The sequence below is a fragment of the Penicillium taxi genome (genome assembly GCF_028828555.1).
Source record: "Penicillium taxi strain IBT 34144 chromosome Unknown utg000003l_segment0_segment0, whole genome shotgun sequence".
NCBI lineage: Eukaryota > Fungi > Ascomycota > Eurotiomycetes > Eurotiales > Aspergillaceae > Penicillium > Penicillium taxi.
In genome coordinates this window covers 2,245,139-2,266,785 of record NW_026643205.1, presented here as the reverse complement: position 1 = coordinate 2,266,785, position 21,647 = coordinate 2,245,139, and the positions used below count along the sequence as shown (strand labels likewise).

The 21,647-nt window shown below is 45.9% G+C and overlaps 8 protein-coding genes across 8 annotated transcripts; 3 read left to right on the top strand and 5 right to left on the bottom strand.

The window, feature by feature from the left end:
- Positions 1 to 1,361: 1,361 nt before the first annotated feature.
- Positions 1,362 to 2,843, top strand: N7495_004305 (putative integral membrane protein; the record flags this gene model as incomplete). Its single annotated transcript, XM_057206956.1, has 5 exons — positions 1,362 to 1,517; positions 1,603 to 1,740; positions 1,852 to 2,225; positions 2,285 to 2,352; positions 2,422 to 2,843. The coding sequence occupies 5 exons, from the start codon at positions 1,362 to 1,364 to the stop codon at positions 2,841 to 2,843; spliced, it is 1,158 nt and encodes a 385-aa protein (XP_057064636.1).
- Positions 2,844 to 3,381: 538 nt separating this feature from the next.
- N7495_004304 (uncharacterized protein) lies at positions 3,382 to 5,339 on the bottom strand (the record flags this gene model as incomplete). The annotated part of the gene is made up of 6 exons (XM_057206955.1): positions 3,382 to 4,149; positions 4,209 to 4,637; positions 4,695 to 4,797; positions 4,859 to 4,903; positions 4,953 to 5,121; positions 5,231 to 5,339. 6 exons carry the CDS (start codon positions 5,337 to 5,339, stop codon positions 3,382 to 3,384), a joined length of 1,623 nt encoding a protein of 540 aa, XP_057064635.1.
- Positions 5,340 to 5,743: 404 nt separating this feature from the next.
- N7495_004303 (peptide-methionine (R)-S-oxide reductase) lies at positions 5,744 to 6,423 on the bottom strand (the record flags this gene model as incomplete). Its single annotated transcript, XM_057206954.1, has 2 exons — positions 5,744 to 6,072; positions 6,165 to 6,423. 2 exons carry the CDS (start codon positions 6,421 to 6,423, stop codon positions 5,744 to 5,746), a joined length of 588 nt encoding a protein of 195 aa, XP_057064634.1.
- A 644-nt stretch (positions 6,424 to 7,067) lies between these two features.
- On the bottom strand, positions 7,068 to 8,746 carry N7495_004302 (uncharacterized protein; the record flags this gene model as incomplete). Its single annotated transcript, XM_057206953.1, has 2 exons — positions 7,068 to 8,648; positions 8,717 to 8,746. The coding sequence occupies 2 exons, from the start codon at positions 8,744 to 8,746 to the stop codon at positions 7,068 to 7,070; spliced, it is 1,611 nt and encodes a 536-aa protein (XP_057064633.1).
- A 5,312-nt stretch (positions 8,747 to 14,058) lies between these two features.
- On the top strand, positions 14,059 to 14,712 carry N7495_004301 (GPI anchored serine-threonine rich family protein; the record flags this gene model as incomplete). The annotated part of the gene is made up of 2 exons (XM_057206952.1): positions 14,059 to 14,180; positions 14,247 to 14,712. The coding sequence occupies 2 exons, from the start codon at positions 14,059 to 14,061 to the stop codon at positions 14,710 to 14,712; spliced, it is 588 nt and encodes a 195-aa protein (XP_057064632.1).
- A 589-nt stretch (positions 14,713 to 15,301) lies between these two features.
- N7495_004300 (uncharacterized protein) lies at positions 15,302 to 16,135 on the top strand (the record flags this gene model as incomplete). The annotated part of the gene is made up of 2 exons (XM_057206951.1): positions 15,302 to 16,051; positions 16,097 to 16,135. The coding sequence occupies 2 exons, from the start codon at positions 15,302 to 15,304 to the stop codon at positions 16,133 to 16,135; spliced, it is 789 nt and encodes a 262-aa protein (XP_057064631.1).
- A 142-nt stretch (positions 16,136 to 16,277) lies between these two features.
- N7495_004299 (WD40 repeat domain-containing protein) lies at positions 16,278 to 18,487 on the bottom strand (the record flags this gene model as incomplete). Its single annotated transcript, XM_057206950.1, has 7 exons — positions 16,278 to 16,339; positions 16,397 to 16,472; positions 16,526 to 16,726; positions 16,785 to 17,070; positions 17,121 to 18,063; positions 18,159 to 18,301; positions 18,483 to 18,487. 7 exons carry the CDS (start codon positions 18,485 to 18,487, stop codon positions 16,278 to 16,280), a joined length of 1,716 nt encoding a protein of 571 aa, XP_057064630.1.
- Positions 18,488 to 19,161: 674 nt separating this feature from the next.
- gem1 (ERMES complex Ca(2+)-binding regulatory GTPase GEM1) lies at positions 19,162 to 21,099 on the bottom strand (the record flags this gene model as incomplete). The annotated part of the gene is made up of 2 exons (XM_057206949.1): positions 19,162 to 21,044; positions 21,090 to 21,099. 2 exons carry the CDS (start codon positions 21,097 to 21,099, stop codon positions 19,162 to 19,164), a joined length of 1,893 nt encoding a protein of 630 aa, XP_057064629.1.
- Between the last annotated feature and the right edge of the window lie 548 nt (positions 21,100 to 21,647).

Genomic DNA, 21,647 nt, shown 5'->3' with positions numbered 1-21,647 from the left:
CTTTGCTACCGTTTGACTTAGCTTCGTACTAATTAACCTTAATAGACACTGACAACTTTGACAACGCCCCTCTCCCTTAACGAGTTCAATCGCAGGTATTTTAGCCGAGAATAGCCTTTGAAGTCTCCACTCTTCATTAGGAACTAGGAACTAACCCCTTCGCTTGAAGAGCCTAAACCAATAGTTTCCAGGTCCACTAGCCATACTAATGATAGTGGCGCAAGCCACCAATGCTGAATCATTGAGGGGAAGAGGGGCATGAAATGCCAGATCGAGCCACAAGAACAGGAACTCCTGAGGTTTTTGAATGATCATGGGAATGATGTCTTGATGTCTTGATGTCTTGATCTCTTGATCTCTTGAATCTCATTGAGGCTTAGTCTGGGTTATAAGTATGACTAGGCATCGATATAACGACATTTGAATGCTTCCCTTATCTCAAGTGCATTCCAAGGTTCTCGTATAAATACCCTTCAAACAACCTTGAAAGACAGATGCCAGTCGATGATAGGCTATAGATCACATGACCCGAGCCCAACATCCAGTATCTCGCGATAATCATTACCATCGATCGATCATTCAAAATTCGGTCAAACAAGTTGAAACAATTCGAGCCATCTACTCAAATCTATGGAATATCCAGAATCTCTTGCTATCTACAATAGCTTCGTTTTTGTTCGATACGAAACATGCTAGCCCTACTACTCTAGTGGTCGGAAATAAGAAGCTAAGATCCAACTAGTTATCGTTCATCGAGCCTACTTCTCGTTCGTCAATGTCTTTTCCTCGGCGCAGGATCCCGATTCCCGCCGCTAACAAACCGATATGATTTATGTCATTGGAATCTAGACTGAAGACTAGAAGATGTAACCGCAACCGGAAATTCTAGTATTTTTTAAGCTTTAGGCCTTAGGATAACCCACGGATGAGATTATATTATGGAATTTTGATGATTTGGATACGATTTTACGCCACTCAAACTCTGCTTCCACATCTGGGCAGTTGACAAGTTGATGCTCGACGAAGTGTGGGGCTCATGTTTATAGGATCTTAAGGATACCCTGAATACCTAGCGAGTACTTCGTAGTTCACTTACCCTCTAAGTTAATCTCTAAGTTTATACCTCAATCCGTCACTAGTAAGTAAGCGCGAACCAACGCCCGCCTACCAGAACATTGGTTTTCCGAATTTCGTGTTCTGGGCAGTCTGGGCGTCCCAAACGATTGGGAATCAGTCATATACCCGCGGTTCTCTTAAGTTGCCAGGATTATTAAAAGCGATCTAAGATCTTACTGCTTTGTTTCCTGCGTTTCATTCGTTCTTTACCCGTGCTTGAGCCATACCTTCACCTCCATGTGACAATGAATACACTCTTCTCCCCTCGAGGCCATGCGGCCTTGGCAATCATCATTGTCTTTACTACCATTTCAACGATCCTTGCTTCTATTCGAGTCTTCACACGGGCATTTATCGTGCGGCAGATGGGTGCTGATGACTGGATGATCATAGTGGCTCTGGTATGAAAGTCGAACTATACAATACAACCGTGGAATCGACGAGCTAATCTTTATTCTTTGTTCAGATCTTCTCATGGATTCACAGTGGGTTGTATATTTCACGTCCGTATCCCTTCCTTATTCTTTGATTTTACGCCAACTAACATCCAATCAAGAGGTTTTCCATGGTATGGGTGAACACTACCTGGCAATCCCAGAGGATATCTACATCTTGCAGATGAAGGTAACGTCTTCCCATAGTCCCATAGTCCACTGTGGGATAGCAACCCGCCATGGCTGTGGCTAAAACCAGCAAAGATCCAAAAAAACTAATCAATATCCCTTTGATCTATAGGCCCTCTGGGCAGCCATCCCAAGTTACCAGACAAGTCTATTCAGTACCAAACTCTCAATAGTCCTGCTGTATCAACGCATATTTCAAACCCCACGAATGCATCTGGCATGTTCTATCCTTTTCTACTTCCTAATCTGCTATGCAGCATGGACAATTGCCACTGCCTGGGCCATCTGCGTTCCAGTCGCCAAGTTTTGGTATCCCTCCATTTCCGGATTCTGCTTCGACAAGAAGGCCCTTTGGTTCTCTAACTCGGCCATTCACATAACAACCGATATCTTACTCTTGGTTTATCCAATGCCTCTCCTTAAATCTTTGCAATTGCCTCGGAAACAGAAGCTCGCTCTCATGGCCGTCTTTGCTTTGGGTGGATTGTAAGTTCCACTAATTTCCCTCCTAACAATGGATGGTTACTGATATTCAACTTATCTAGCGTGGTGATCACAAGTATTCTCCGCCTACAGAGCCTACTGAGGAGCGCCAACTCCACAGACCCAACCTGTAAGTTCCACAATATGCATAACTAACTTGGTTTGTCGAGAGAGCACTGTAACTCACAGCTTTACCTAGATGACAACCTCGGTGTAGCAGAATGGTCCGGAATCGAATGCAACGTCGCAATAATCTGCACCTGCCTCCCAAGCACACGCGCATTCATGTCCAGAATCTTCCCACATGTCTTCTCAACCCGCAGCAACGGCTACCGCAGCAAAACAACCGAACCTTATCCTTTACGATCCGGCGCCAATGCATTTTCAGGAACAGGCGAAGACACCCATATACAGGCTTGCGTTATTGGTGGTCAGGATGACTATGCTCTCGATGATCTGACACGCTCTAACTCACAATGCTCGGATCAGAAGCCGATGGATATTCGTGCTGATTATGTTGGGATCAAGGTTACGACTTCTGTTCAGCTAGAGTCGACTTCACATATCCATGAGGATGGTATGGAAAGTACTCAGGACCTTGTTCGCAAGCAAAGCGTCTAATGCGTTATTTCTTTTGTCTTTTCTCTTTTGTCGTTTGATTTTTGGAAGAGTCTGGTATGGCGTTGAAAGGTGGTTCTTTCCCTCGGGCGTTTTATTGGAGTTTCATCTTGGACCAAATAGTTTTTACTGATACCCTTCTCGGTGACGAGACTTACATTTAACATGAAATATATTTTATTAACATGACCTAGTAAGGTCTATTTGATTGAAACATATTCTAGCTATGGAAATTTACATAGCAATTCAGACTCAAGATTATCGTATTCAACGTCATAAACGATATAAAGGGGGGATAGGAGAGACCTGCCCATTCTGCATCCTGGAACTGCCCGCAATCCAATGTGAAAGAAAGGGCTGGGGAACCAAACAAGGCTGAGAAGGGACGAAGCGTAAGCAATTGGGAGTCGGGATCGATGCCAAACACCGGTATGTGCAAATAACCAACGCGCATAATGCTACCACTAATGCAGAGAGAAGTGCAAGCTTGATAAATATCTCAATTCAGCATTTGACGTAAAAGGTTTAATGAAGAAACTTTTTATTCCCACACGTTAGAGAAGAGGTCGTCTGAACCGCCGAACCCGCCTTGCTTGGTCGAGCTGGTCGTGGTGGGCCCTGATGAGACAGGGGCCGCGCTGGTCCAACCCCCAAAATCTTCGTCAGCGGCGACAGCTGGAGTCGCCTTAGGAGGCACACCCCATCCACCTCCAATGTCATTCGCCGTCAAGGTGTCGGGAATTTTCATCATGGATGAGGTAGAAGAGGCAGGAATAGCTTGAGTGGGCGCCGGGGTAGGATCTGGGGTGTTCCATGCATTACCACCCCAGGGATCCGCCATGATGTTGGCTGCAGAAGTCGCTACAGCCGGGACTTGAGGCTTGGGAATCGCCGGGGGTTGGAAAGAAGGAGTAGACAGATTGAAAGCAGAACTCATTTCTTGCTGCGGAGAAGCTGCAGAAGGCTTTGATGGGGGTGGGGGTGGGGAGGAGAGACCGAAGAGGTCATTGGAAAGGGATGACGAGGGAAGGCTGGGCTTCGCTGGCTTTATGGGGTTTGAGAACCCAGAGAATCCGAAATCTTGTGAGTTCGAAGAGACGGACGCAGTACGAGATTGTGGCTTTGGCGCAGAGAAGCTGCCAGTAGGAGAAGTCAAACTATCGAACAGATCGCCGCCGGCCGATCCCGAGGGGGAAGTGACCTTGGGAGCTGCGGGAGTTGACTTGGCAATTGAGAAGTTGGCCAGGTTGGAGAATGGGGAAGGCTTGGTCTGGGGAGGGGGGACGTGGTTGTAGGGAAACTCAGGCCACTGAAAGCATCGGTCAGCCCGCCCATGTTCGAGGACATGGAGGGGCCTGTCGGAGATGCCATATCGCCAAAAGAGTTTTGTCGAGCGTGCTGGGTCGGAGCTGGAGCAGGCTGGGGCTTCGCATACAAGGAGAGAATCGATTGCTTCAGATCAGGCCGCGACAGACCGGTGGGTGCAGCGGGTGTTGATGCGGTACTAGACGGGCGACTACCAGCGGAGGGTTGGGCGCTGCCGAAGAAGTCAAGGCCGAGTAGAGAATCAGCGGGCTTGTGAGTCTTTTGCTGTGCAGGCTGGGCTTGTATGGGAGGAGCGCGATGGGTGGGCTCAGTCGTGCTGGGACGAGGTGGAGCTGAAATCATATCATTATCATCGGCGAACAAATCGATTGATGCCTGTTGGCGATGCACGGGCTGGCTTGGAGGCGCGACTCGGTGCCGTTGAGATGCGGAGCGTTCGATCTTAGCCTTTTCCTGTACAACTGCAAGAGGCTAAAATTGTCAGTTTCTTTTTTCTAATCCAATGCGCATCGCGAATGAAGCACTCACTACGTCGTCATCGCCGTCGTTGAGGGTGGATGGGTCTGGAATCGGTCCATCCATCACCCAGCGTTTCGCTTCGTATTTGGTTCGAATGAAATTCTCGAGCTTTCTACACATGCATGCACCGTCAGTCATGATCCTCATTGATAACATCAATGCAATCCACTTACGCCTCGGACGGAACGTGGCCGGGAGCGAGCTTGGCCTCCCAGTATCTATTTGGCGTTAGCAATTGGCCCACATGGTCAGTCGTATGCAGCTTACTTGTTGGCTCTTCCGTTGCCCCATTTCAATACACTCTGAAGTTGTTCATCGGTCCATGCGTCCAGATCGACTGACTTGACTCGACTAATGTGTGTACCCATACCTCGATGGATGCCCGAACATCTGATACAAACAAAGATACCCAGGTTCCATGAAGCCCATCGTGGATCTACAAAAGGCAGATATCAATAAAAATTTACTCCAAGGAGTGAGGGCGAATCAAAGTAGAACTGAAGCTCATGACGTTGAAGTTGAAGTTGGAGGGGGGTAACACTCACGTTTATTGCGCTTGCAGTCGGCACATACTTTGTTAGCATCAAGTTTCAGCAGAGTTTTAATTGTCTGCTGGTTCTGGGCCGCCTGGCCCGGGGTAGGACGTCGTGACATATTATAGATCGATTGATGCTGAAGAAGAAAAGGGGAAACAATCGGTGAATCTCCCACAATGCGCCGCCGGTGGCGGTCGGGGTTGCTGCCTTAGGCTCCTGGCACCTACGGATAGGGTGCCAGTAATGCAGTTCGAGTTTATTAGTTATGTTTTGACTTTAATTATGGATTCTATGTAAGATTGTGAAGACTGAGAGATCAAATCTCAAGTCTCAGAACTTCGATATTGTGAATAAGACTACCTGGGAGGAAATAGCAATGCGGTTGCCTAAAACTCTTCGGTTTGAAGTCTGTAGTATATATATTATCGCCTTCAAAGATATAATAACTGAAGACTTTCAATGTTGGTTCAATTGACTATTTCCATTCACGTTCTATTATCTCTATATTCAAGCTCCGTTATTTTAGACTTTCTCATCTTCAGTAAATCGCAGACTAATGCTATTCACACAATGGCGTTCGTCGGTTGGCGTGGGATATCCCTCGCCCTGGAAGACGTGCCCGAGATGGCCACCACAGTTGCTGCAGACAATCTCAGTTCGCTTCATACCAAGGGCAAAATCCACATGTCTCGTTACAGCCCCAGGAACTGAGTCGAAATAGGCAGGCCAGCCACAGCCCGACTTAAACTTATGGCCTGCCTTGTAAAGAGGTGCATTGCATCCCGCACAGTTGTACACTCCCTGGGACGGCTGATGTTTGTCGTATTCACCAGTACCTGGGCGTTCGGTGCCTTTTTGTCTCAGGATTCGGAATTGTTCTGTATGTATCCTGATTAGCAGGGTGTTTTGTTTAGCCGAAATGGAATATGGGCTGAGGACGGACCGGGGTTCAACACAGCCCTCCACTGTTCTTCACTTCGTTGGTCGGGGTAGGACATTGTTCCAGTTTTCTCGTTTGAGTTACTTTTGGAGCTGAAGAGGGCACCTAAAATTGGAATTTTTGGAGTGTCTCTGAGTGCCTTGATGCTGCGACTGAGCTGCTGGGTGTTGTGAGTGAAGCTTGAGTGAAGCCGGAAACTGGTGTATTGGCTGAGAGTACACCGACGAGATAACTTGAATAGGCGTACTGTTTGATATCGCATGGAGGTGGTTGTAATTGATCGCAGCGATAAATATTGTGAAATCGAGATCAAATGTTGGTAAGAATTCGGTCACTTTACGTCATCCATAATTTGCGGGGGGAGCTTCTATACGTTTCTACAAATGGAATCTTGAATGCAAAAAAACAGATGGATTTTGCAGGTATTGATTTGATAAAGCTCTATGCACTTGATAAGAATATAGTATCTAAGAATCATTAAATATAACTAAAATCGGGCCGAATGTTGAGATTTCAGCAGCATCCCATTGACGGATATCTTCTGAGTCCCCTATTGTTTCCGCGATAAATTTCAACCTTCTCTTTGACATTAAAGCAGTATTGACAGGTTCAGCGACATTAAACTGTAAAATTTTCATGACACCTGCGAAGAATTCATTGTCACCGAATATACAAGACCTTCAGGGGCTGCAGCAAGTGCTATCTTGGGAATCTGAGTGCAGACGATATCCATGGATATCCATGGATATCATAGCCCTGGTACTCCATATATCCACCTGGTGAACAGACCGAATATGTTTGGCAGGTATTCTTGGGACCTCAGGATATGTGGAAGGTGAAAAATATGTATCAAAGAGGAAGGATTGAATATTTCCGTTCGAAGGTTCGTATACAAAACTGATATACTCATCGTCGAGCCTTGCCTAGCACAAGAAGAAAGCCGCGGTTTACTTCGACTCGCCAGCCCTCCTGCATTAGCATCTTGCTCACAGCAGGGCCCAACCGGGAAGTACCGTCATGGCTATGATTACCAACGCCAGTGACAATCTTGAAACCGCCATGTACGTGCTTGCCGCCTCCGCGGACGTGTTTCGTATCTCCCAGGCCATCCCACCATGCGTCAACTCGATCGCGAGTAATGCGAGTTGCATTGGCCACTGTGACACCGTGTAGATCGAGGTCACAGTTAGAGGATTGCCCATCTACAAGCCTGTCCGACGCTATTGATAGATGTTTCATTCCAAGTTCGCGATATTCTTGACCCCGTTGGCGATACACAGCTGCTGCACCACTGTACAGGTGATTCGACTTGGCGCGACGGGCGGCTTGTCCTGCTTGTTGATATGCAGCTAAGCCGGCTGCAAAGTGCGCATCGGCAGTTGCTCGTGCCTGTTCATAGTTGACACCGAATGCTTCGTTCTGATGGCTTTGATGAGTGGAAGTCTCTTCTTCATTACCGAGTTCAATTGGAGCGGCAGTGAATTTGATAATGTCATTCAATGATGATTGTGGCTGTTGAACCATGACTGCTGCCAGATCCTCCGTCGCGGAAATCATATTGTCTGTAATAGCCAACAACCCGACCAGCGTGGTTGTTGATATAGAGGGATATTTTTGTGAAAGTTCAGCCAATTGTGTTGACATCACAGAATCCTCGTCCAAATCATGGGGCTCTTTCGGAACATTGGCAAGAGCCATGGCTCTGATCGTAGCAGGCAGAAACATCCCATTCGCATGATATGCAGATTTGACTTTCTCTTGAAGAAGATTGGGAGCCCTAGAACAGATGAATTCGATGTCCGCCTTGCCGGTTTCCCATTTATTGAAAATGGGAATATCATCGGGACTTGCCCCCTGTAGTGGGGGCTTGTAGCCTTTCTTGCGTTTCTTCTTGCGGGCTGCTCGACCAGTTCCATTGGTTTCTACAAAGCCGTCAATTCCCTTGGGCATAAATATTTGGCAATCATCTTCGGCCTTTTGTGACTCGTCAAAGAATGCTAGATTCAGCAGGATATCCATTGATTTATCGATATCAAGGTTGCTTTTCTTCAGTGTCTGCTCTACATTGAGACGAGACACGCTTGGGAACATTTGCAAAAGGGAATCGACTTTATCATCATAAGTCGCCCCAATAAGCTCAAGAGAACCATCGGCCATGACAGTGTAAGTAAATCGAGATTTGGAACCGTCACGAGAAGAGTTTCCACCACTCTCGGATATCAGCAATGAGGGCGTACTGGTCATGTCTGTTTGGGTAGGTATTCCATCGGAAAGCATCTCTCCAAAGTCGCCCTCATCAGCAACATTATTATTAGCCGTACCAGATGGGTCAAAGGGAAGATTTTCTTGTTGAACGGCAAGTCCCTTGATAGAGTCTAGAACTTCACGAAACTGCTTGACACTTTCAGGGTCGCTTAGATCAAAGTCTGATGCAACTGCAGCGAAGAGAGCAGAGTCAACTGGGGGACAATAGGCTTTTTCGAGCTCCTAGTGAGTTAATATTGCCAGAGTCAGAAATAGAGGTTAATATTAGAATTACAATGATACTATCTCACCGCCCAAAGGTTATTGCTGGAGTTTTCCATGATAGCAATTCAAGGAGGTTCCAAGGTTCGAAAAGGGTGGGCTTAAAGGCGCACCTGATCTATAGTATTTCTTAAAACAGAAAAGGAATCAGGGTTTCAATGTTGAAATCCAGACACCAAATAAGAAAACACCGAGTCTTTGTTCTACCTACTAGATATGAACCTAATCAAGATACACAAAGACGCAGAACTTGCAGATAATAGCCTATTATTGACCGCCTTCACCCCACTTTATGATCCGCCTGCTCTGTTATTCTTACTGCATGACGAGAACACTTCACTTATGCTATAGCGAACTAACTCTAGTAGCCAAATATCACATTTTCATTTCTAAGGTTGTTGCTACCTGTTGCACATCTCATTCAATATTAGCCCTAAACTGAATCTGGCTCTCCTGATAAACTAACAAATGTCTTCTAAATAACGTGCGTCACGGTTGACCGAGCGTCCCGGTTGGCCGAGCGACACCTCAAAATATTTACCCCGAAATCGACCCTCCTTTTTCTAACACCAACAATGCCTCCAATTCGCACTCAAAAATCGAAAGATTTGGAGCAGCAGGAGAGTAAAGTCTTATTAGTAATTCAGGCTATTAAAGATGAACGATACTCCTCTGCTGCTGCCGCTGCTCGCGCCTTTTCAGTTCCTGTCTCAACTTTGAAAGCGCGAATCCAAGGTCGCAAATCGAAGGCCATAACTCGCCATTCTCGCCATAAATTCTCTAAAGGTGAGGAGAAATCGATGGAAAAATGGCTCCTTAATATGGACGCTAGAGGATTCGCTTTTTCGCATGAAATGTGCCGAAATATGGCGAATCTGCTCCTCCGCACCCGCGAAATTGTCCCCTCCGACACCCCCCCTAAAGTTGGCAAAAACTGGGTGACAGGATTCCTTCAACGCACCGAATCTCTTCATACGCGAAAATCTCGGGCGCTTGATATCCAGAGGGCGCAGACAGAAGATCCATAAGTCATCCAAGGGTGGTTTAATCTCGTCCAGAATATAGTCACAAAATATGGTATCCTTTCAGAGGATATCTATAACTTCGATGAGACTGGATTTGCGATGGGTGTTATATCTTCAGAGTATATTATATGCTCCTCAGATTACTATGGTAAACGAAGGCTTCTTTAAGCTGGAAATCGAGAGTGGGTTACTATTATTGAGACTATCAACGCCCAAGGTGTTGCGCTTCCGCCCTATATCATCCTAAAAGGGAAACATTTTATGGAGCGTTGGTTTGACCATCTACCCCCTAAATGGTCACTAAACACTAGCCTAACTGGTTGGACTACAAATCTAATGGGTCTAGATTGGCTGAAAAGCCACTTTATACCTAATTTGGTCCAGAAAGGGAGATATATTCTGTTGGTTTTAGATGGTCATTCTTCGCATCGTACGCCAGAATTCGACCAACTATGCGCGGACAACGATATTATTTGTCTATGTATGCCAGCTTATTCATCCCATCTATTACAACCTCTTGATGTAGGATGTTTTTCGGTGCTTAAAAAGGTATATGGAGGCCTGATTAGTGCTGAAATACAGAATGGAGTGGATTCTATTGATAAGGATGATTTCCTCCAAATCTATCCTTATATATGTAAAGCAACATTTAAAGCATCTACTATAGTGAATAGCTTCAGGGGCGCTGGTTTAGTACCCCTGGATGCTAATCATGTTTTAGAAAAGCTGAATATCATGGTCGAAAACCACCCTCAAGACCCCCCTTAAGACCCCCCCTCACGACCACCCTCAACGCCCTACTTCTTCAAGCAGCAGTGACTCAAATCGGCCTTGGAGCTACTCAAAAGTCCAAAAATCGAATTCTGCTATCAAGAAAGAACTCGAATCTTCCTCAGGAGCTTTAACTTCACCTCTAAAACGACAAATTTATCGGTCGCAAGATGCGCATACTCAGATGGCGATTCGGATGATGATGATGGAAGACCGTATTCAGCGATTGGAGAATACTGCGAAGAGAAAGATAAAAAAGAGAGCGGCTAGCAAGAAGCACAGAGGCCATGAAGGGAGTCTTCGGAGTTTGGAGGAATTGTAGCAAAGCGTGGTTGCTCAGGAGAATGGTAGAGTTGAATATATATCCCTAGAGGATGCTCCTGGACAACCTATAGAAGATGTTCCATTGCCTACTTTACCTACTATTAGGCGACTCGTCACCTGTTCAGGTTGTGGAACCAAAGGCCATATATATACCCAGTGTCCTACACGCGTTAAATAGATAATTAATTCATGTTTTGGTGTTAAAAGTTGATGTTGAAAATCTTAGATTTTTTAAGTTCCAAATGCGTCGCTCGATCAACCGGGACGCTCGGTCAACCGTGACGCACGTTAACTAACGAGATTACTTTTAGAGATGACTCAGCCTATATTATTTTGACGATAGTTATATTAATCCGCTCTAACATCAGGATACTTTCGCAGCCCCTTTATCGTAGACCCTTAGCTATCTGGTGGACTTGAAAATGAAGACGACTGCACAAGTAACTCAAGCCCATGACCTCTCAGATTCCTTCAACTATGGGAATAGGAAGACGGGGAAAGATTTATGAAGACCACCAACCTCCACTACCGTATCGAGTAGCAAATCAAAGTCAACAATCAGGAGGTGTCAATAGACACAGAAGAAGATGTTGTCTTGGTCCCAGCACCTTCTGGCACCTCTCGCTAGAAACTCTTCGAATAAGTCACCAACTTCCTTAACCTCTTCACCCCGTTTGCCTTGTTCGCTTCAATATTTCTGAAATGACAGAAATTCTAAACAGAACATTTTATCTGGGTATTTCTCTTATAGTTAACTATAGAGAAGGAGCTGGTTGTAAGTACTGGCCAGTCAATCAATTAGATACTGTGGTTGCTATTTGCTGAAGCGTCTCTTTTCGAGGTTGGGCCAGCCGGATGTCGTAGCTTGCTAGAGTTGGGAGGCTGGAAAGTGGCTGTGTGATCGAATTGGCTGTTTCGGGATCGGCAACATCGTAGAGAAAATGCAGATTCAGATGAGAAGGCTAGATGTTGGCTAGGAACTTGCCCATACATTCTTGTTCTGAGAGCACAGATTAGACTTTGGGGGACAATATTTAGAGAGCTCCAGGGCTGCATTCTCGCTGCATTCTCTCGATAAGGTCGAACCTGGTTTTTTCATTGTTCTGAGATGGAGCTCTTTGAAGATGGGAGATTTGCACTTTGGCGTCTAGTCTATAGAGGTGAGATCTATTCGAACCTGCTTTACCGTACATGTATGTTGCACAGGGCGCATGATTAGGCCAAGTGCTGGCATCACGTATACCATCACGATGTTCAGTCTCATTTAAAACAATTAGCAGATCAGAAAGATTGGTCAGATAATCTGATGATAGTGTCAGAAGTGGTCGGTGAGTATTATTCTGATAATAATCAATGTAAAGATCCTATACACAAAGGATGAGACTTTGGTATATAGCTTCCGTCAATTCAAAAGCAAGCTAAGCTCAACTCTGCTTGAAGTTTATCACTATCTAGTATATCAGAAGGAAAGTTATCATCATAATTGTCTTCCAGAACGGGTTGAGGAGAACGGCTCAGATCTATGGTGTCGGGAAGCTCAACCAGGCTCATAAATTCGAAGGCGAATGGAAGCTGAAAGATACAGAAAATATGCAGAGAAGTACGTCTCTTCCTTATTAGGCATCATGGTGAATACTTTTGGGACGAATCTCAAGTGCATCTGCGTAGACGTTGGAAAATGGAAATGGAAATGGAATTTTGTGCGAGGTTGAATTGAGAATGAATAAACTTGGGAGAACTACGAAGATATTACCAATTGAGCTCACCGCTTCATACTCATGACACCGCTTGCCAACTGATGGGTGAAATTCTGAGCCCTGGTGAAACAAGTTCAAACAACTTTGAGCAAGCCGTAAACACTTCCGTGAATCAACATTGGAACCTTTTGTTATTGTGGATATGTGGAGAGTTTTTGAGGTCGAAAACTCCACTACAGTCTACTGTGTAGTTCTACCTTTGGCAGCTTAGAATATGAAAGGTTAACCAAAACTATTAGCGGTAAAACTGATTTCGAAAACTACTGTAAATGTGGAGGTCATATTGGAAACGTAAGTGGGCTCGGCCCTTGTTCTTGTCCTACATAGATCCATGACCATGATGAGAGAACATACTCATGGAATCCAGCAGTTCCGGTGTGCTAAGACCCTTTTGCTGTCTGACCTTGGGTATTGTCTCTCATTTCGACATTCGATGTTCATGAAGAAGAGTTCTGTCTGCCATTATTCGGGTGCTATGGTGGTAAGTCAAAATTTCCGTGCCTTTCCCGTGTCTCGGACATCGATATGAAACCTATTAACAGACTCTTTAGGCAATCTAGGCATCAATACTGATATTGACCCTTATCTATCTACGTGCTGACTGAGTAACCATTCCTCGCCAAGTATCGAGATAATTACAGGTGATCGGTACCCATACTCAACAGGCTGCAGCGGTGATCCCAGAGACTATGTACCTGGACCAATTAAACGACAATAGAAGGTCCAACATGCATCAGACCCTCTCACTTGCGAGATATACAGGTACAGCACAGGAACTATGCCGCGCGGCCGATTAGGCTGCGCAGCATAAATTGTCCGATTAGAGATTGGAGTTCAGACCAAGGATAGACCTTCTACAACCTACATCAGCCTTTGATCTTCAAATAGGCAACTATTTGATACAATAAGCCACTCAAGTACGCATCACAGCCTTGGAGAATATCGTCATTGCCTTTGCTTCTTGTACTCCATCAAGTCTTGGAGCATGAGACATGACGCTAGGCATCGCGAGTAGAGGTCTGGTTCGGAAGGAACGAATTCGTGGCATGAGCTAAGACCTTTGGATTTATCTGCTTTCCTTTTCTTATAAAGCCCACAACATGTTACTTACCGACTTTTCCTTCTTCTCCCTTTCAACTATCACGGCCCGCCAAATACCTTTTTCAAGATACAAAGTATACAGAATCATATCAGTCTTTCTAGTTGATGGTTAACTCGAAGCAAAATGCGTATTTCCATCGTCTCCATCCTAGCAGCTTTTGCCGCCACTACCTCAGGTAAGACTGGAATGAACCATAGAGCGTGTTCTCATGTCTAATACATACACAGGTCTTGAGATTAAAACACCTGCGGTAGATCAGAGGGTTGCCCAGTCCAACTCTATTACAGTGAGATGGTCATCAGTATCGTCAGTACCCTTAATACTCTTTTCAAACAATGTGTGGCCAACCAGAGTATTAAATCCCACCTACATCTAGAACCGATCCACCCACTATGGACATCTACCTGGTCAACCAGGCCGTCTATCCAAACACGCAAAATCTGGTTGCAACCAATGTGGATACTAGTCTGGGCGAATACACAATCAACGCCAAAGACGTCAATGTCGACGTAGGGTACGTGCCTCTTTTATTCTTAGTCCCTTTGAAGCAGGGCTGATTGCTATAACCCGAACAATATAGAAAGGGGTACCAAGTCAACTTTGTCTCGCCCAATGGTGGTATTCTAGCTCAGTCGCAGCAGTTCAATGTGACTCCAGCTAAGGCTACGGAAGCCTCTACCTCTGGTAAGGACTCCAGTACTGCCAGTGGAAGTTTATCTGCTTCTGCTGCTACCTATGCATCAAGCTCGATGCTTCCCACTTCCTTCTCAGCTTATACATCCCTCCCAGTCTCTTCGACCACTTCTATTAGTTCGACTTCTGCTTCTTATACTTCTTCTTCAGCAGCGTCCCTTACTTCCTCGACTGCTACTCACTCATCCATCAGTTCGTCTACCCATACCATCCCTCATTCATCTACTGCTTCTTCTGCCCTTACTTCTTCTTCTATAAGAGCTTCATGTGCGTCTACCCCTAGTACGAAGACTTCTACCATCTGCATTATTGGCCTTGTTTCAATCCGCTTCAATCACTTGAACATCATATAGAGTAGAGATACTGACTTGGATTGATAGCTTCTTCCACACTGACCGACACGATTACCTCGTCGACTACGAGCAAGCACACGCAGACAATCACATCCACTTCTGCAGTTCCTACGACCACGAACGCGGCCGGTATGCTTTCACCCCCGAATGCCGGAAGCCTACTTTTGGGCCTTGTGGCACTGGCACTTTAAAGATCTTTCCGAATGCACGAGTTTTGATTTGAAAGTGCAGTTAAAATTTACCAACCTTGGAAGAGTGTCGGGTCTGCCACTTGGGTAGAGATTGGGAGGAATGGATCGTATTCGGGGTTTCGAGGTTATTTCTGCTTGAATTAAATGATTTCAATGATTTTGATAATGCCAGAGGATCTATGAGATGACTTTGCTTATTTAATATGAATTCCAGTTTGTCTGCTCGAATTGCACCAATCAAGGCGGTTCCGGAAACATTGAACCATATACCTCGGCTGAAAACTGATTTCTCCGCAATGAGACTACGCCATGGTGTAACCCATTTAAAGCCCTAAAAAGCTCAGTAGATTTCCATTTTCATCATTCTTTGCCATCTGCATTCTTGAAATAATCTCAATATGCCTCTGCTCACTCTCCACCTCCTAACGCTCTCGAAAAACACCGACCTACAATCCTTCTTTCAACAACTCCAACATTCAACAAAGATCATCGTAGCCTCTCGCCCAAGACACATAGTAATCAATCCAACAATACTGGATAACACCCCACTAGCGACAAACACCTGGGACCTACTACTGCTCCTCCAAAGTGACAATCCAAACACTCAAGATCCAATCCCAACCCATCTACGCAAAAACATAACAGCCGAATACAAACTAACGACCGGAATCCCCTCAAAGCTTCTCTCAGCCTACTCAGCTCACTCGGCACAATTGAAAACCACAGCCGCGACAATCCCACTCACAGGGTCTCTAGACAAGATCCTCCGCGAAGGCAGCAAAAAGACATCTCAAAAGCTCGAAGTTTCACCGCAGCTCTTGGAGTTCATGGCCTCTTTATCGAAAGAACATCCTGGCCCAGTGACCATGTTGAATCTGCTGCATTTCAACTTTCCAGATGGGAAGAAGAGTTATTACCAATATGGCCAGGCTTTTGTGCCTGTGGCTGGGAAACGCGGTGGTGATGCTAAGCTAGTCGGCAATGTAGTGCCGTCTCCGTCGGGGTTCTTGGCTGATTCGCGTGGATCTAAAGCTGAGCAGGAATGGTGGAATGAGATTTCTATCGTGCACTATCCGTCTATACGGCATTTTTGCGATATGTTGGCTGGAGAGGACTATCAGGCTATTAATGAGAGATATAGGTTGTCGGTGAGTTATATTCAAAATGGTTTAATGTGCATTTGCTGAGTATAGAAAGGCCCTGAGAGATACATTCTTGCTTTGTACGACTGAATTTGAAGTTGAAGGGTTGGGAGGGAATTCAAAACTTTGATTTGTACAGACTAAAGATTGTGGTCGATATTATACATGAGACTGCTCATTTGAGCTTGATGAAATTGGGTATTTAAGATTAAAACGAGTGAAAAGATTCATATCACAGGCGTTGGCTTTGGCTGAACACGCTGTCATTCGGACGATCCCAGGTTCGGATGTGGCCTATCATGATATGGTCAGCCTTATATTAGTTGAGATAGCAAGAGAATCAACACATACCTTCGAGGGAAGATGTCATGATGCAATCGTTCTGGAATCCTAGCCAACAAATAGGATCTTCGCCAACAATTTTGGACTGCGGTATATTCAGCACTCGATCACGAAATTGTAACTGCTTATAGAACTAACCATGATTGGAGGCAAAAAGGCCGTTCGGGCACGTGGCTCAACGGGATGAGTCGCCAGTGGGTCGATACCAATATCGAACTTATCTGTTCTATTCGAGTCGGATCTCATCCGGTTACCGCCACTATCAGCACGGTGTCGGTGGTCGGGCTGAGAATTTGGTATATAAAGGCTGTTGCGATTACGAGCGGATGATTGGTGGTGCTATTCGAGTGAGTCAGATGAATTCGTAGACTGGATTAAAGGACTGGCGAAAACGAACCGCACGAGGCCGATGCAGCATGCCAACACTGAAATCCCAAAGAAGTAGCCGGCAGTCATCACCAACACTGCCGAAACGATAGGTCCTCTCATCACAACGCCACGGATCAAATGCCACGGACGACACCCATGAATTATGGCCTTGGCATCTTGCGATAATCTTCCGTTCGGGGAAAGACCAGATTGTCACGAGATCATCCTGGCCACCGGTCAAGATGTATTTACTATCGGGCGACCAGCAGACGCAAATCATGCCGCCGTAGTAGCTGCCGAAAATGTCCAGAATCCTATTTTAATTAGCTGAGAATACATGAGACGTAATAAGATATCAACTGACTCTTCTTTCAAGTAATCCATCAGACGGAGCGAGCCATCTTCCATCACAATTGCTAGGTGTCTCTGATCTGGAGAGAAGGCGAAGCTCGAAATTTTCTGGTTCGCTAGCTTCCACAGTGATACCGGATTGCTCTTCTGGTTCCTCGAGTTGACAGACTTGAGAACTGCAAGGGGGAATCTGCTCGGTCCATGCTCGTGGGGAGTGGCAGGCTCTGGGGTGAACATTGCATCTTCCTTCTCCTTGTCGTAGACCACTAATGATCCATTTGCATGTGATGCCATGAAGAGGTTTTCAGACCCGGGAAGCCATTTGATGTGCGTGACTGGGGAATTGCAGATAACACCGTTCTTATTGATACGAGCATATTTCTGTGACATGGGCTCGTACCATATGATGTCACCGGCAGATGAGCCCATGACAACATCCAAGTGGGTGGTAGTCTTGGTCAATTCGTTGATATCATGGCATAGCATATGCGCCTTTGTGAAGAGCACCTTGGTAAGGTGCTCCTCCTTTTGCGCCGAACTAAGGTCAAGCCATTGGAAAGCTCTGTTGATATTGGCAAAGGCAAACACGCCATTCGGGTCACGTTCACTCAGTCGTTTTGCCGAGGTCTCGTGGGTGATGACTCTTGAGACAAAAGAAGAGCTGCTCTTGATAATATTATTTTTCGGCTTCCGTCGCTTCAGCACATCCTTGTCCTTTACTGGTTGGGCCGGCGGCGCGAGGGCAGGATTGCCGTCTCCAAATTGAGGAACCGGTGATATTGCCTTCATAAAAGTAGGTGGCTTCTTGCGAGGATCGAGGGTAACCAGAGATAACTTCACGCCACATGTTGGAGGTGTTGGAACAGTTGAAAGGGGGTTTGGATTGATTATCGGTGCTTCGGAGGGGTGAGGCGGTGGTGTTGCCAACAGAAGGTCATCTTTAAGTGTGTATGTTCCTACGATGGTTAATAGTATTAGTAAGGTGGTTAACAACCAATGCAATGGGTGCATTTCTTCAGAATCGTTCTGAAATTCCCATTTTTACACATACCTTCTCCCATCTGGAGAGGGCATCCCCCTTCTGGGTGAGTGACCGTGTTATTAGTTTCGATAACAGGGACCGCCATACCATTCGCCGCCCCCGCAGCATAGGCTATGGGGATGGTATAGCGTGGAGGAGGGGGTGGTAATATACTGATGGGTTTAATTAGTTCATGATGAAAAAAAATAATATGTTATGAGATCCAATTGTCAATATGGCGCTAGATTCTTTTGAGGCGATGTGAAATGATGCCTTGACGATTCAGATTCACGATTAAGATTCACAATGAATTTGGGAATTATGGGCTTCAGGGTGTGACGAGGCTTGTCTTACAACATGGCTACAGATTTTCAAATTGCCGGTAATCTGGCAATAGGACCTGTATTAAGACCAAGAGAACAGTGGTGTGACACAGGCTAGACAAGGCTAGCTCGGATGACGAGGGTATTGTGTCGTCTCTGCAGAGGATAATACACCAGTATCAGCTTCCCATTAGCCTTTCTCTTCAGACTCTGGAGCTGATGCTGAAGCGGCGATGGTGAGATTGCAGCTTCCAGTCGCGCTGCGGAAGCTTTCCGGGCTTATTGTAAGACAGGTGACAATGTCATACAATTATTGAACGAACAGGGCCTGTCCGAATGGGTACTAAAGAATGGGATGAAAACAGGACAAATTGCGAGAGTTGGCAGATCAGCGAAGTCGTCCGGGGTAAGATGAGCGGAGATAGCAAGTTCCGTGCCTGGCGGGGCGGCCGGCTTTAACTCGTGTGCCGACTTGGCGCTATCATCTCCATCATATTAATGACGAAGCAATTGGTAGTAGCACCAGGTATTTTGTTTTACGACTAAGCCATAGAGACTTGGACAATGATATTCCATCCCATATCTACTTTACGTCCTACAGAACCCAATATAGTACCTATACCTAAGTGATTAGAACTCATTCATTGGGTATTGTTTTAACATAGATAGTTATCCTTCGCTATTTTTTTTTTTTTAAAAAAAAATCCTTTTCAACTTCCAACACGACGCCATATCATGACTGCTGCCGCCCCGGCGCAGACTACTGCTCCAAGCGCAATGCCCCAAGACATCCATTTCCCTTCAACATCCTCTTCACTGCGTGGGAAGACAGTGCTAGGCTCCATGGCCGCCTCTGCAATGTGCACAAAGACCTCCTGAATGGAAGTCCAAGTCACGCTCACATGGAGTGGCGGACTGGGCATATTTAACATAGCTGTGTACTCATGGGGTTGATACTCTGCGCGCTGAGTGGTTCGGTCCAGGTCGGCTTTAAGGGCAATAAAGACACCAGGCAATTCCTCTAAGTGAGGATATTTTGCTCGGAGTTCTAGAATGTAGGAGAATGAATCGGGGTCAGACGAGTCATAGGTGTATGCGATCACATCACACTGGTCCAGTAATTTTACCTGGTTATCCAATATGGCGGGTTCCAATTCACCCAATTCGTCCATGATCAGATAACACTGCTTTCCGCCAGGTAGCTCAACCGTGTTCACTGCCGTACGAGGTTGAATAGTAGGATGGTATGTCGTGCTAAATCCGCGTGAAAGATGGGCATCGAGCAGGGCCGACTTACCGGACCCAGGAGCCCCGATCACATGGCATTGTACCACATTCCGACCAACACGCCCAGGGCGTTGCCGCCTTCTGCGTGGTTTCGTCACTTTCAATGCGGCTGTGATAGAAGGGTTACTTCGATCAGAAGACTCGAAACCTAGATATGCGAGGTACTCAAGGGTAGTCTTTGGTGACATAAAAGTTGTCATACTCCATTGGGCCAGCCAGCCCTGAAGTGTTACATGCCCGGCTTCATTACGGACTGTACAAGACGGGAACGAACCATCGGCCCATGATGCAGGCAGACCAGGGGTTGGGGCGAAGAGTAGTGCCAGCTCCTCGTCATTCAAGCCCCCGTCATTGTCTTTATCAGAGAGAAGAAACAGGTTCACAAAAAAACGATATCCTTCTGGAGAAAGTTCAGCCGATGCAAAAGGAGGCACTTCGAAGCGCGGATGCAAGAAGCTTTCCTGTAAAGAGAGGTTGTCGGTGTACTTAAACGCCCGCAAGATAATCCACACTGTCTCGTGCCGCCCTTTCTCTGCATAGAGCCTGTTTAAATGTATGAATCCGTGGCAGCCAATGCCTGCTTCGTTGACAGATTCCGGGTAGGTTTTCTGAATAGTCTCCTTGATGTGGACCAAGTCTTCCACGCTGAGAGGCTTCCCGAAACACCGTGTTTGGAATTCCGCAATCTCCTTGTCAGATAGATATCCATCACGATCCTTGTCGGATAGATAGAAGATGCGTTGTAGAGCAGCCACAGCGGCAGGCTTCAGAGCGGCCTCCCTGGAATCGAACAGCGGAGCTATAGGATGAGTGACTGCTTTTTGGCAAACGAAGAACGCTTCGTTCACATTGCGATGTTCACGAGCGCTAGTCCGAATGCATGAATCAATCTCCTTGAACTCCGCCATTAGAGGAAGCATTTCTTCCTCGATCACCTGCGCCTCGCTGTGAGCTGCAGCAAGGTCAGACTTGTTCGCGCACAGCACGACAGGTACATTGACACCAAGCGATCTGAAATACGGTAGCCAGAACAAGGCGACGCGCTCATAGCTGTAGTGATCGGAGTATACAAGTAAAATCACATTGGCCTTCCTTATCTCGCGCGCCAGGTTGGATCGTTCTTGTGGCAGAGCCGATGTATCAACGACCGTAGTTGTGGTCACATTTTCTGGGGTTCCGATTGAGGGAGGTATCGTGATCTGAGGGAGGACAGGCTGGATCTTATTTGTGACGAAGACGCCTTTGACCAGCGAGGTGATGAGGCTAGACTTGCCGGTGCCATCGTCACCACAGACACAAATCCTGACTGTGGGTTATTAGCAGGAGCGTTTGGATTTGAGATCAGACCTACCAGTAGCCATATTTTAGGCGATCATTTGAGTTGTAGTTGTTGATAGGAATACGCGGGCGATGGGGAGCTTGCCAAGAAAGTGGGTCGCAACAACCAATCCCCGATCTCGGGGTATACGGAGTTAAGACGCAGACTGCCTACACAAAACATCTTCTGAGTTGGGATGATAGGCATCAGTTTCTTGGAGACTGTTCATGAGTTTTATAAATTTATCATAATTCTACAAAATTAGAGAGTTGGTGTCGAATTGTTAAAGATGAAATCTAGGTGAAGTTTAGATAATCAGCGAATGGATTTCCCTTCTGGTCGCGTCGTCAACAATCCATGGATTGCTCTTTTTTTGTTTTAACTATGTTATTCTTCCTTATCTAATCCATTCCATTGCTGACCTGAGTTTAGGGATATGACTATAAAAGCGATGACTTTTTTCGATAAGCGTCTATCTTAACTATGAAACATGCATAAATTTACATAAATTTACATTACGTAATTGATATGTAGTCACCGGATATAAATACTTATCAGTTTCAAGTTAATACTTTAATACCAAAAGTATAC